The sequence below is a fragment of the Cucumis sativus genome, chromosome 3 (genome assembly GCF_000004075.3).
Source record: "Cucumis sativus cultivar 9930 chromosome 3, Cucumber_9930_V3, whole genome shotgun sequence".
Taxonomy (NCBI): Eukaryota; Viridiplantae; Streptophyta; class Magnoliopsida; order Cucurbitales; family Cucurbitaceae; genus Cucumis; species Cucumis sativus.
The window spans coordinates 12731348-12746170 of record NC_026657.2 but is presented as its reverse complement, the minus strand read 5'-3'; the positions used below and the strand labels follow the sequence as shown (position 1 = coordinate 12746170).

Genomic DNA, 14823 nt, shown 5'->3' with positions numbered 1-14823 from the left:
GGAAGAACAATTTTATTAGAAAAACTAATATAGATTGTATAACTAAGGCACCGCGAGATCGGATCCTTGCATGTGGTCGTTGGAAAGATATCTTAACAACAAAGGATTGAAAAGAGGTGTCTTGATATGTGTGTTTGGGTGGGTGGCTGAGATGGTCAGCATCGTTGAGTAGAACCAGGGAAGAGGAACTATATGTATCTTCATTGATGTTTTGATTGGAATTTTGGTTTTGGACATCAATTTCAAGTGTCTTGGTCAATGATGGTGTTGCCAAAGATTGCAGAAAATGAGCATATTTTGTGGGTGAATGTGATGGAAGCTTTTGACTTTGGTGAATATGGAGGAAGAGAAATTGAGGAACTTAATTGAGAAGTCTTCAATATGGACAAATATGTTTCATTGTTCCTCTTTTGCAGTCCTTTTCTTTGTTTCATATTCCTTTTTCTAATCATTTCTTTCTCGTGGATTCTTTCTTGATTTTATTTTTTGTTAGATTTTGGTCATCTTTGGAAATGGGACTGGACTTCATCATGTTTATACTTTCACTTCAGGTTTTGTTTATATTTTATTTCAAATTTCTAAAAAAAAAAAAAAAAAACACTTTGAATTCTTCATTTTTATAAATTAAAAGAAAATGGATGAAATTCTGTAAAATTGATTTTTATACAATTAAAAAAACACTTCGAATAACATTTTAGTTCCGGGAAATTATTGAAAAGAGTATTCTCTATTTGAAATTTTATTTAACTTCCTTTTTTATGAACTTATTTTTCATTTGTCTTATTGCAAAAAAAATAAAAGTAAAAAAACTCATTATAGTTGATTTTTTCTTTGACATCCACGTCATTTGTATTTGTACATTTTTCCATTTTTGACAATTGAATTTCTTTTTATATGAATGATGATTTAAATAAAGAAAAATTGTTTGACAAAGACGAACCAACATTATTTTTAATGAAGTCGATATATAACCATTTTTGGGATTGGATTTTCAAGCAAATTACTCTTGAAAATAGAAAAAAGAAATAATCTATGTGGCTGCCTACGTGGAAAGATTTGGATTTTGGGGTAAGCTCATAGAAGGGACTGGTGGGTGACAGCTTAAAATAAGAAATAAAAGAAATAAAAGAATTAAAAGAATTAAAAGAATTAAAAGAAATAAAAGAATTAAAAGAATTAAAAGAAAAAGTTAGGCTTTCGAGGAAGTTTCTGAAATCAGCAACTTTATCAACAAAAAAATCTTCTCTTCATCCTCTTCTTCCACGAACCTTCTAGAATTGAAATTCCCAACTCCCCTTCCCGGAAAATTCTCACAACTTTCCTTCCTTCCATAACTCACACTTCGAACCTTCCTTCACGCTTTCTGGCTTTCCGACTTCCCTCCCATCATTACCCCATCTCATTTCCTTCATTCTTCTGGCTCCTCTCATGGAGGAGCCGACCGCCAATCCCACCCCTACTCCTATCGATTCCTACAGATCTGTTCCCACTCCTTTCTTGACCAAGACTTATCAGCTTGTCGACGACCGCTCAATCGACCATGTCATTTCATGGAACGACGACGGATCTACCTTCATCGTCTGGAACACCATGGCTTTCGCTAAAGATTTGCTTCCCAAGTATTTCAAGCATAATAACTTCACCAGCTTTCTCCGTCAGCTCAATACTTATGTAATCAATCCTCTACTGGATTTCAATTTCATTCATGTTTCCTTCTCAGCGGTCGTGGATTTTTCTTTCATTTTGGATTTCTTTTTTTGTTCTGTTTTAGGGATTTAGAAAGGTTGTATCGGATCGTTGGGAGTTCGCGAACGAGTGCTTTCGCAAAGGGAAGAAACAGCTTCTTTGTGAGATTCAGCGTCGGAAATTGGTCGGTCCGGTTCCGTCCACTGCTTCTAACGCGGCTGTGGTGACAACCGTTGGTGCTTCAGCGATTCCGTCTGTCCAAGTATTGACATTGACGGGAAATTCTTCAGGTGAAGAACAAGTGATTTCGTCTGATGAGACTCCAACCAGAGCTCTTGCAGAGCTGATTGACGAGAACGATCGGCTGAGAAGAGAGAAAGTTCAGCTCACGGAACAATTGGACGAGGTGAAATCTTTGTGCAATAACATCTTCTCGTTGATGTCGAGCTTCGTTGAAAGTCAATTTAAGAACAGTTTCAAAGTGAGGGAGAGCGTTTTGGAATCGGCAAAATCGCTCGATCTTTTCCCGGTGAAGCGGCCAGCCGGTGAAGAGGGAACGGCGGAGGTGAAGGAGGAGGAGGAGGAGAGGAATCAGATCGGGGCGAAGCGAGCGAGGGAATATAGGGAGGGGGCGACGGAGAGGGCGGAGGATGATACTACTTTGCGGCTTCAACCACCGGATAGATGGGTAGTCAAATCAGAGAGGATAAATTGTCAAAAATAAAGTTGATGATGAGGAGAAGACGTGGCAGGATCAGGTCCACTGAGAGAATTATGAAACGGATCTGTATTTAACGGTTAGGATAGAGTATGGGCTTTTTCTTCAGATTCTTAGTTCAAGTGATGAGCGATGCAGAGAATCATCTCCCCAAAAGGTGGGAATATGGCACGTGTGACGTGTGCCACCATTTTAGGGGGCAAATTTAGGAACTTTCAATGAATATTCCTCTTTTTACTTCTTTTTCTTTTTCTTTTCTTTTCTTTTCTTTTCTTTTTCTTTTTATAAACAAAACAAATTTGTAGATGAAACTGCAAAAATATCAAATCACCAAACCAAAGCATTTAACAAATTTATTCGCATTTTATCTTTACTTTACACACCTACTTCCTTCATCATATATTCAGTTCAGTTATGTTTTAAGTATATCAACTCATACAAGGTCAGAAAAGGAATCTGCGGATAGTTGTGTATGCTTTTTCCACAATTTATATGGATTCAAATTTCTCTTTTCTACTCAAAAGTCGAAAACCAATCAATCAAACCTAAGTTTTCAATTCATTCATACTATATATAAGTTCAACAAAATCAGTGTACCTAACTAAACGTTCAATCTTATTAGAAAAATGACAATTTTATTGGTGGCTTTGAATAAATTAAATGGTCATAGTGTATTGTGAATGACTCAGAAATAATAATTTTATTATTTTCCTTGATTTTTGGATTTTCATTAAAATTTTAATTCTTATCATGCAAAAACTCCACAAGTAGCAAATTTGTGTATAATTCAACTCTTATCATCTGTTGAAGGATATGCTGAAGAATATTCCCTCACTTTGTTTATTGATCAAAGTAGTGTATTTATACAAGAGTATTAGGAAAATTATGCATAAATTGCATTTATAGAATTTACATTAATACCCTCCCTCAAACTCAAGGTGGTAGAGTAGCGATCAACTTGAGTTTGGTAAGTAAGTGACAGAATTGATTAGATGGCAAGGCTTTGGTGAAGATATCCGCAGGTTGTTCAATAGTAGAAACAGAATGTAAGAGGAGGGTGTTGCTTAGGAGGTGGTGACGAGCAAAGTGACAGTCATTTTCAATGTGTTTTGTACGTTCATGAAACACATCATTGTGAGCAATCTGAATGGCACTACGATTGTCACAATGGAGGAGGGTAGGACCCTGTTGAGGGACACCCATATCGGCAAGGAGCCACCGAAGCCATATAAGTTCAGCTGTAGCATCAGCCAGAGCACGATATTCAGATTCCGTACTGGAACGAGATATAACACTTTGTTTCTTACTACGCCATGAGATGAGAGAATCACCTAAGTAAAAACAGTATCCTGTAGTGGATCGTCGATCAGTAGGATCCCCCGCCCAATCAGCATCAGAATATCCCGACAACACAAGGGAAGACTGAGATGAGAATTGAAGACCATGTCCCAAGGTGCCTTTGACATAGCGAAGTATGCGTAGAACAGCAGTGAAATGAATTGTTCGAGGAGCAGCCATAAATTGACTGACAATATGAACAGCATATGCAATATCTGGGCGAGTTACTGTTAGGTATATAAGACTGCCAACAAGTTGCCGATACAAGCTTGCATCGTCAAGAGGAACACCATCAAACGGAGTTAGATGGACATGAGGATCTAACGGTGTTGAAGATGTGGTGGAGTCTGTAATTCCTGAGCGTGCTATTAGATCAGATGCATATTTCGCTTGAGATAACAGATAACCATCTGAACGGTGAGAGACTTCAAGACCGAGAAAGTAATTGAGAGATCCAAGGTCTTTCATCTCAAAATGTTGACCAAGATATTGTTGTAGGTCGGATATGGCCTGTTGATCATTACCAGTAATAATCATATCATCAACATAAAGAAGGAGAAGAACAATACCATGAGTTGTCTGTCGTGTAAAAAGGGCATTGTCGTGAGAGCTGGAGGTAAATCCAAGTTGAGTAATGGTGGAGCTAAACGTGGCAAACCAAGCTCGTGGAGCCTGTTTTAGACCGTATAGAGCGCGACGAAGGAGACACACCTTGTTGGGAGGAGGAGAAGTTCCCTGAGGTGGCTTCATATACACTTCTTCAGATAGGTTGCCGTTAAGAAATGCATTTTTGACATCCATCTGAAGAAGAGGCCACTGTTTGGCAGCAGCAACAGCTAACAAGCTGCGAACAGATGTCATCCGGGCAACAGGGGCAAATGTTTCTTCATAGTCAATCCCATATTCTTGTGAGTATCCTTTTGCAACAAGCCGAGCTTTATAACGTTCAATGTTCCATCAGAGTGAGTTTTGATTTTGTAAATCCATTTGCAACCAATGGGTCTTTTACCGGGAGGTAAATCAACATAGTCCCAAGTGTGCGTCTTTTCAAGAGCCTGTAATTCTTCATCCATTGCTTTCTGCCATACTGGGTTAGTACTGGCCTCTTGATAAGAGGTGGGTTCAACAAGGGAAACAATGGTAGAAAAACAATGGTAATCAGTGAGATGAGGGGAGGTTCTCTTACCCGGGTAGAGCGACGAAGAGGAGTAGCAGGTGGCGATTCAGGAACATCATCGGAGACAGACGGTGGATCCAGATTTGCAGTAGCAGGTGAAGATTGTGCAAGCTCAGTATCCAAGGTGGGTTCAGAGAGAGGAAAAAGGTCAACAGATGTTTGTAAAGAAAGATTGAGGACTAGAGAAGAGGTGTGGAAGGAGGACAAACGAGAGAACATAGTGTGTTCCCAAAAAGTGACATGCCGAGATATCCGGAGTCGGTTGGAAAGAGGGTCCCAACAACGAAATCCTTTGTGTTCGGTGCCATAGCCAAGGAAGCAACAGAGACGGGCACGTGGTTCAAGTTTATTGTGTTCATGAGGATGTAACAGAACGAAGCAGGCACTACCAAAAACTTTGAGTTTAGAATAGTCGGGAGAAATACCATATAGTTTTTCGAACGGAGAGGTTTTTGAAGGACAGAGGAAGGGAGACGATTGATTGTATATACTGATGTAAGGGCAGCTTCACCCCAGAATTTTTCTGGACAAGAGGCAGAAAGAAGGAGGGCACGTACTGAGTCAAGAATGTGACGATGTTTGCGCTCAGCACGTCCATTTTGTTGAGAGGTATGAGGGCAAGAGCGCTGAACAATAGTGCCCTGTTGGGAAAGAAAAGAAAGAAGGATGGAATCTTTATATTCCAAAGCATTATCAGTGCGAAGAATTTTGATGGGAGAGGAAAATTGAGTGCGAATCATGTTAGCAAACTCAATATATGTGCGAGATAATTCAGAACGATGTTTTAGAAAGTAAATCCATGTAAATCGAGAGTAGTCATCAATGAATAAAACATAGTAGCGATAACCATGAACAGTAGTAATTGGGGCAGGACCCCAAATATCAGAATGCACTAAATCAAAAGGTTTATCACAATTAGAGATGGATTGAGAAAAAGATAAGGCAGGTTGTTTAGCAAGTTTGCAATTCAAACAATTAAAAGGAACAAATTTAGTAAGATTAGTCAAATTGTTAACAGAAATTAAATGACGAAGTTTTTCAGAGGAAGCATGACCAAGACGAAGATGCCACTGATATGTGTCAGAATCAGTGACCGAAGCAGAGATGGAAGAAGGAGATGAAACCGAAGTGATGTGAGCTCAAACAATCTTCCCACTTTGCGACCCGTTCCAATCGTCGTCCCGTCTGCGGATCCTGAACCTGACAACCATTGGGAGAAAATGAAACATTTAAGCCAGATCACATAATTGACCAACAGACACTAGATTAAAGGTCAGGTTAGGAACACAGTAAGTATGGGGAAGATGTAACTGGGAGTATCAATGGTACCAGTATGAGAGATGTTCATACAATTACCATCAGCAGCATAAATAGGAGGTAAAGATTTTGTAGGGCTAGAAGTAGACATAAGAGAAGAGTCAGAGGTCATATGATTACAACAGGCAGAATCAAGAAGCCATCGATTACCTGATGAAACAGCAGAGCGGAGGATGATGAAATTAGTTGATTCAATAAGCTCTGAAGATCACTTATCTGAATGAGGGATGAATCATCCGAGGTCGCAGCAACAACAGATGAGGAACCATGTTTGGTAAAAATTTTCTCTTTTGTGGAAGTGCTAGGAGGTCGGGGTGGTCTGGTAGGGCAGTTATCCAGAATGTGGCCATGTTTATGGCAGTACCTGCACTCTATTTTAGGACAGTTACTAAATTTGTGACCAGAGAGCTTACAATTCTTACAAAACATATTTGCGGCTCTGTTGGGAGTGTATGTGCTAGCAAGGACAACATCAGATTGTTTAGTAGAGTTGATGCCAAGACGCTTTTCTTCAAACAGAATTTCTTGAATAGCTGCATCTAATGAGGGTAAGGGATTCCGGTGTAGTAAAGCAGCTCTAACAGATTCATATTCTGGACGTAATCCCATAAGGACTTTAATAAGGCGAAGATGATCTTTGCTGATGTTCGCTTGGTCAAGTTGAGTCCAAATGGGTTGAAGAACTGCCAAATATTCATTAACAGACTGACCAAATCTTGATTTAGATTTACAAGTGTACTGTGCAGTTGGTAATAATGGGCTAAACCAATAGACTTGAAGCGTGTAGACAAAAAATCCCATAATATTTTAGCATCATCAAAGGCATCAAACTGTGCATGTATAGCGGGAATAGAGGTGTTACCAAGCCAGGTGATAATTTGATGATTTTTACTGTCCCAATCTTCGAGACGTTCAATGAATGTGTTATCCCCTTCCTTTGCAGTTGGTTTGGTGATGTCGCCAGTTACAATGCGCCATAGTTTTCTTCCAATAAGAAAACTTTTCATTTGATTTGCCCATGTGATATAATTTGTACCATCAAGTATTGTAGAAATGGGTCTAAAGATATGGTCTCTCTCCATTTTGATTTGGGTTAACAATGCGGATTTTCGCCGAGTTTTGACTGATTCGTGACTGGATTCGTCAGATCTGGGTTTCACTGTATTTGGCGGCTGAGATTTGCTTTGCAAGACTGGGATTCGTGACAGGTGAGCGTCTTCACAGCTGGGTCGCGGCGACTGATTCAGGGTTTCACGGCTGGGTTGCGGCGACTGGATTCAGGGGTGCACGGCTGGGTTGCGGCGACTGGATTCAGGGGTGCACGGCTGGGAACGGAGACAAAAAAAACTTGAAGACAAACGGCTGAAAGATTCGTCAGATCTGAAGACAAACGGCTGAAGGATTCGTCAGATCTGGTGGGCGGCGTCGGACGGTAGACGTCGTCTTGCACTCACGGCTGGAAGAGAAGTCGCGTGCGGCTTGGAACGACAGAGGAAGACTGGTGCTTCGCGGATGGAGACGGATCGGAGCGGCGTAGATTGGAGACAGATCGGAGCGGCGTAGTCGCGTGCGGCTTGGAACGACAGAGGAAGACTGGTGCTTCGCGGATGGAGACGGATCGGAGCGGAAATGGACACCTTCGATGCCGAGGCTGCGACTAATCGGCGCGACGCCGATGCTGTGGTGGAATGGCTAGAGACAGATCGGAGCTGTCTGCGAGGCGCGCCACGTCGATGCTGTGGTGGAATGGCTAGAGACAGATCGGAGCTGTCTGCGAGGCGCGAGGCGCGATGAGGATGACGATGACGGAACGGCTGCGAGGCGCGATGAGGATGACGGAAACGGTTCGAGACGTCTACGAGGCGCGATGAGGATGCGGGATGGAGACTTTCACGGGTGGTTGGCGGCGGCGATTGAGATGGAGTCTGAAAACCCTAGCTCTGATACCATGTTGAAGGATATGCTGAAGAATATTCCCTCACTTTGTTTATTGATCAAAGTAGTGTATTTATACAATAATATTAGGAAAATTATGCATAAATTGCATTTACAGAATTTACATTAATATCATCTATCATGATCAGATTCCAAAAATTGATTTAAGTTTCTTCCTCTTTCGTTGTACTCAAAAAAATAATAATAGACACGTCAGTCAAAAATTTGTATTTCTCGCCTGATGAAGAAGTAGTGACAAAGTTGATTAGATTAGTTTAGATTAGATTAGTTGATAAAATGGATTACAACCGAAGGATTTTGATCATATAGTGCTAAATACTTCTTTACAGTGTTATTCTCAACTCAAAGTACAATTTTTTCGTTATCCTTCCAAGTTCCAATTCTATGGAACATTAAAATTTACTCATCTTTGATCCCTTTAAGAAACTTCAATACCTGAAGCATGGAAGGTCTATTAGCAGGATTTTCTGACAAGCAAACACAGGCAATCTGAAGGGTTTGAAGCATCATATGCTTTGAGTCAGCATTCAGAACTGTGGCATCAAGAACATCTGCAGCTTGGCCCTTGTTGATCTTCTGAAACACCCAACCAACTAGATTTCCACCCTCAATCTCTTTAAAGTCAGGTCCAGTTGGTTCCTTCCCAGTTACCAATTCCAGTAGAATCACACCAAAGCTATACACATCACCTTTTGTTGTCGACCTCCCACTCTGCCCGTACTCCGGTGGGATGTAACCAAACGTTCCAGCAATCTCAGTTGTGACATGAGTTTCACAAGCACTGATCAATCTTGCTAATCCAAAGTCAGCAACTTTTGGTTCAAAGTCTTGGTTGAGGAGTATATTGCTTGCTTTAACATCTCTATGAATGATGTGGGGAATGAATCCATGGTGAAGAAATGCCAGTCCACGGGCTGCACCTGAAGCAACTTTGAAGCGAGTCTCCCAATTGAGGATTTCGAGAGTACCGGTTCGGTTTCTCAGCCAAAGATCTAAGCTACCATTCACCATATACTCATACACAAGGAGCTTCTCCTCCCCAAGAGAACAGTAGCCAAGCAGTGGAACAAGATTATGATGCTTCACTTTTCCTATAGTTTCCATTTCAGCAATAAATTCTCTATGCCCTTGTGTTTTTGCTTCGCTTAGCTTCTTCACAGCAACAACTTTTCCATCAGGCAAAGTTGCCTTGTAGACGGTCCCGAATCCTCCATCTCCAATAATGTTAGTTTTACAGAAGTTATTGGTCGCTTCCAGGATATCAACCAAAGTTAACTTCAGAAGGGGCTGCTCGAACATAGCCACATTGATGCTTAAAGGCTCTTTTGATCTGCTGCTACTTAAGAAATAGAGATTGGGGTCTATGAAACTGTTTAATTTGCTTTCCTCCATTTCCTCTGGATCACTATCTCTCTGGATTCCAATGATCCGTCTTCGCATTGCGAATGCCACAGTTAGAACGATAAGAACGCTAACAATGATAATCCCAGCAACACTCCAAGAATTTAAGACTGCAGATCTCTCTAAGCTTTTGATCCGGCAATTGAAACCCAGGATTCTCCCACAAAGATCCTTGTTACCGACAAGTGAACTTTTGGATAGATTCTGGCAAATCCCACTTCTCGGAATTGGACCTTCAAGACTATTTTCAGCCAAATTCAGGTAAAACATATTGACGAGGCTGCATATTTTCTCTGGAATCTCCCCTGAAAGGCTGTTGTTCGAGACATCTAAGTATTCAAGTTGCATAAGATCCCCAAGATCTGAAGGGATTGTCCCTGCGAACTTATTTCCATGAAGATCCAAAGTCGTCAAGTATGATAGGTTGCCCAATGTTCGTGGAAGTACACCCTCTAAATAATTATCACTCAAATTCAAAGTTTCAATCTTCCATGACATGGAACTTGGGAAAAGTTCAACAACCTGACCAGAAAGCCTGTTCTCCTGTACATAAAGCCCGACAAGATTCAACATGCTGGACAGAGAAGAAGGAAGATCACCATCCAACTCATTACAACTTAAATCCAAATGAGTTAGAGCTTTCAGACCACCAAACGTTTTTGGAACCGAACCAGACAACCTATTACCAGTTAAGTTCAACTTTACCAAGCTATTCAAATGACTGAAGCTTTCTGGGATCATTCCCATAAGGCGATTATTCCCAAGATACAAGCCTTGAAGCTTGAGTGCCTTGCCAATCTCTGCAGGAATAGGACCAGTAAGCGTATTGCTAGATAAGTCCAAGGTTGTGAGGTTTGTTAACTGAGAGAGAGAACTAGGTATTGCTCCAGAAAGTAGATTATTGTTGAGTAAAAGATCCACCACCACAACACAGTTCCCCAGTTCATCAGGTATGGTACCAGACAATCTATTATGAGACAGATCGAAAACTCCATGATGCTGAACAAAGCTCAAATCAGGAATGGTCAACTGTCGAAAATAAGCTGATGGCTTGGATGGTATTGCTCCAGATAAATTGTTGTGCGAAAGAACTAAGCACTGTAATTCAGAAAGGTCTGCAAGTTTTTCTGGAATCGATCCGTTTAAACTGTTGTTTCCAAGGTCTAATGTGGTAAGTGCACTGCAATCTCCAAGCATGGCAGGAATAGTTCCTTCGAGCAGATTTGAATTCAAATTTAGAACAGAAAGGGCTGTGAGATTTCCAATTTCATCTGGTATTATGCCTGTCAACCTGTTGTTGCTGAGGACAAGCCTCTCAAGGGAAGCTGCATAACCAATTTCTGGAGGGAGATGACCCTCTAACTGGTTATTTGCAGCGGAAAATTCCATCAAATCCACTGAGTTCCATATACTTGTTGGTAAATAACCTGTAAAATTGTTGGCGTCAAGGTTGATAACCAGTAGGGGAAGGTCTGAGAAGTACTCCGGTATTGCACCAACGATCTGATTGTCTACCAAAACCAACTGTGTAAGGTTTTTACACGTCACAAATGTGTCATCAATAGTACCCGAAAGGAAATTACTGTCAAGATCAATCTCCATCAAGGATGCAGCATTACATATTTCTTTAGGTATTGGACCTGTCAACAAGTTATTGCTCAAACTAAGGTGATTAAGCTTCGAACAATTTCCAATCTCAGGTGGGATTCCGCCAGTAAATCGATTACTCGAAAGTAAAATAGAATCGACATGATCCCATTTGCCAAACCAAGAAGGTAATGGCCCAGAAAGCTGATTCCTCTCAGCGGAAAATGTCAACATGGAAAGCTCGGAAAGCTCTGGTGGCAACACCCCAGATAGATAGTTGAACGAAAGCATCAATGTTTTCAAATTTCTACACCTCCCAAGCTCAGCAGGTATAGAACCATTAAGCTCAGTGTAAACCAAATTCAATATAGTCAAGTTCTGCAATTCACCAATCGTTTTCGGGATTGAACACCCAAGTGGGTTGTATGAAAGATCCAGTTTGCTCAATGATTTCAGCTTGGATAGTTCATCAGGCAATGGACCAGTTAGAGAACAAGACGGCGAAAAAAAGTTCTCCAGCAATACAAGGTTACCAACTTCAGGAGGCAACTCACCGGAAAAATGGTTAATGCCGATATAAAGGCCAGCCAAATGCTTTAGATTACCAATTTCAGGTGGGATTGAACCCGAAAAGGAGTTGTTTGAAATGTCTAGAGAAGTTAAAGATGTAAGCTCAGTAAAGATGGTCAATGGGAGTGAACCTGATAAAAGATTGTTGCCGAGGTCCAAGGATAAAATCTTCGTCAAGTTTCCGATGTGGGGCGGAACATTTCCGACGAAGGCATTGCTGGAGAGGTCAAGGGTCCGTAACTGCTTCAAATTTCCAAGCTCCGGCGGGATTTTACCTGAGAATAAATTAGCCCCCAACTTGAGATTCTCCAGTTGAGTCAACTCAGTGAGCTCGATAGGGAAGTCGCCGGAAAACTGATTTTCACCGAGAGCGAGAACCTTCAGGCTCCGAAGATTATATATCTGAGGTGGTATTGAGCCATAGAGTAAGTTGTTTGAAAGGTCAAGAACAGAGAGGCTCAAAAGATCGAAAAGGGACCGAGATAGTTGGCCTTTGAGTGAAAGAGACGAAAGAGAGAGCTCTGTAACTCGACCGAGTCGACAAGAAACTCCGACCCAAAAGCAGTGAGGAACCGATGAGTTCCATGGCAGAATTTCAGAGGTCTCCAACGAAGCTTTGAAAGAAACCAAGCTTTCTCTCTCGATAATAATCTCATTCTGGAGTGTAGCGCCATTGGAACTCAAAATGCAGAGGTCGAAGCAGATGATGAAAATAAAAAAGAAGCGTTTCAACTCCATACCCATAAGAAAAACCATAATATATATCTCAATATTCTAAAACCCAACTGCAAAAGAATGAAGATGGGAAAGCTTAACCTCCATGGGTGTTGCAGAGAGAGAAACTAAACAAAGAGAAGAAGAAGAAGAAAAGAAGAAGAAGAAGAAGAAGAAGAGGAGGAGGAGGAGGTTAGGCGCCATTCGGCATAGCTATAATGCAATGGAAGGACTATGGCAAAAGAAGGTTTGTCAGAAAGGAGGCGCAGCTCACGTGACTTGAAGGATGGTATGATAACGGCAATTCTGTTTTTCTTCACCTTGAGACCCTTCAAATTTCTTCATATTACTTTTGGGTATTTATTATAAAGTCCTCCGAGTCCTAAATATATTTAAAAAAAAAAAAAAAAAAAAGAGTGTAATTAAGTGTTAAAATTTGAAGCTTTTGAAGAAAGAAAAACAAAGTCTTCTTTTTGTCACTTCCTAGTTTCCTTTTTTCTTTATTCTTTACTCATAGTTATGAATAAAATTGAAGTGTTAGTGTGTTTTTTGTATTGTGGAATAGGGAATAAAAATGAAAACTTTTTTTGTTTTTGTGTTTTCTTTTTGGGTTTGTGGGTTTTGGAAATCTTCCCACCATTGTTGGTTGTGATTTCAAAGCTTAATACCTTATTCCTATATGGGTCTATACTTTTTCCCTATGTTGCATTTATTCTAATCTTTTTTGGCAAATTATTGTGAAAAGGAATCCATATTGGTCAAAAGAGAACTGAGAGTGACAATTATTTTTTCACCTATAAAACTTGTGTTTGTGGGTTTTAGGTTTCTTAGTCCTCTCCTCCCCTTTTATTACCCTTTCTTTTTTTCATTGCGTCACTTATTCTTTCTTGATTTTTTTTTTATTTTTTAATTTATAAATCCAAATATGTAAGCAATTTTATGAATAATAATCAACTTTATAACAAATATTTCAAACAAAATTGTAAATATTGTAATTTATTTTAGAAGAATTACGTGTTAATATTTTTATTAATTATTAATAGTAAACATATATCCTTAATTAATTAAATGCCTTTTCCTTTAGTTAAAAGAAAAAGGTTAGATTAAAATTAATTGGTTTGTGTTCCCTTTTTGATGGAGTGGGGTATACCAAAAAGAGGGCTCAATTGTATGCACATTAACATCTATGATGCATGGATTGGGGTTTCATCAAAGAAAATATGCAATAATAGGCTTACATTTACTGTTTTCATTGTCCTTTTTTCTTTTCTTTTGGCACTAAACAACAAAACAAAATCTCAAATATGAAAATAAAGACAATTGGTGTTTCTTTTTTTTTTTCAATTAATTTTTTTCTTCTTCACTCAAATAAGATAATATATGCTTGACTTTTTCACAACCCTTTTCCTTCCATATTTTTCTAAACCAAACTTGTTAGGACATTTATGCATGGGCTACCAAGTTTAGCTTTTGTCATTTCAATACTTGAATCTACCTTTTCATTATTCACCCATTCTTCCCTTTTGTACTTAGGTGGAAAACCTATTTTGAATCAACTTCAATAATTAGTGGCCTAGAGGGTGACACTTCCAAAAGCAATTTGGGGCCCCTTTTGAATTGTCTCATACATTTACTCAACTCAACTTAAACAAGCAAACATGTATGTTTGATTTGGAATATGCAATCTTTTTTCCTGACCTTATTCTCTCGTTTACCATCTTCACATTTCTTATAAATGAACTATGCCTTCTTCTAATTGTATATTAACGTCTAAATCATACCATTTTCTTCTTGAAGATTTATTTTTCTTTTGGTTAAATTATGAACGTTCTCTCTTAATTTTGTCGTTTGTTTTAAAAACACTCTTCTTCTTTTAAAAAAGTTGTAATATTGCCCTTGGAGCACAATGTTAGAATATTAAATCTTAATCCAACCCATACGTTGATCTAAACTTCTTTATAAAAAAATTGTATTCGAAATGTAGTTTTGAGTATTTTCATAATACTTGTAAATATATTGCGATGAGAGACTACTTTTCTACTAAAAATAGATACATTGAAATGAAACCAGTAGGCTAATAAAAATATAGTAGGGAAAAGAGAGTTATAAATGATGGTTGGTACAAAGATAAAAAGAAATAAAAATGTTTTAATTAATTAAGAAATTGGGAGAAAGAAGGAAAAAAAGACATTTAATTGTCATAAAATGGGTACAAATAATTTTGAAGTTTTTAGGTGATTGAGAGAGATGTTTGTATGGTTAGGCATTGAGAGTCTATGTAGCTTTTGTCCTTATTTATTAGCCTACTTCATTTATTTTCTATTTTATTTAGAAATGAGCGATGAATTCTCATTTAATT

The 14823-nt window shown here is 39.2% G+C and overlaps 3 protein-coding genes across 3 annotated transcripts; 1 reads left to right on the top strand and 2 right to left on the bottom strand.

Annotated features, from left to right (window-relative positions):
* The first annotated feature begins 933 nt into the window (after nt 1–933).
* LOC101217977 (heat stress transcription factor B-2b) lies at nt 934–2649 on the top strand. The gene is made up of 2 exons (XM_004140735.3): nt 934–1671; nt 1772–2649. The coding sequence occupies exons 1-2, from the start codon at nt 1429–1431 to the stop codon at nt 2408–2410; spliced, it is 882 nt and encodes a 293-aa protein (XP_004140783.1). The 5' UTR covers nt 934–1428; the 3' UTR covers nt 2411–2649.
* Nucleotides 2650–3317: 668 nt separating this feature from the next.
* Nucleotides 3318–4687, bottom strand: LOC116402584 (uncharacterized mitochondrial protein AtMg00810-like). Its single transcript, XM_031882093.1, has one exon. The coding sequence runs from the start codon at nt 4601–4603 to the stop codon at nt 3338–3340; it is 1266 nt and encodes a 421-aa protein (XP_031737953.1). The 5' UTR covers nt 4604–4687; the 3' UTR covers nt 3318–3337.
* Nucleotides 4688–8421: 3734 nt separating this feature from the next.
* Nucleotides 8422–12768, bottom strand: LOC101215443 (leucine-rich repeat receptor protein kinase EMS1). The gene has a single exon (XM_004140802.3). The coding sequence runs from the start codon at nt 12504–12506 to the stop codon at nt 8592–8594; it is 3915 nt and encodes a 1304-aa protein (XP_004140850.2). The 5' UTR covers nt 12507–12768; the 3' UTR covers nt 8422–8591.
* Between the last annotated feature and the right edge of the window lie 2055 nt (nt 12769–14823).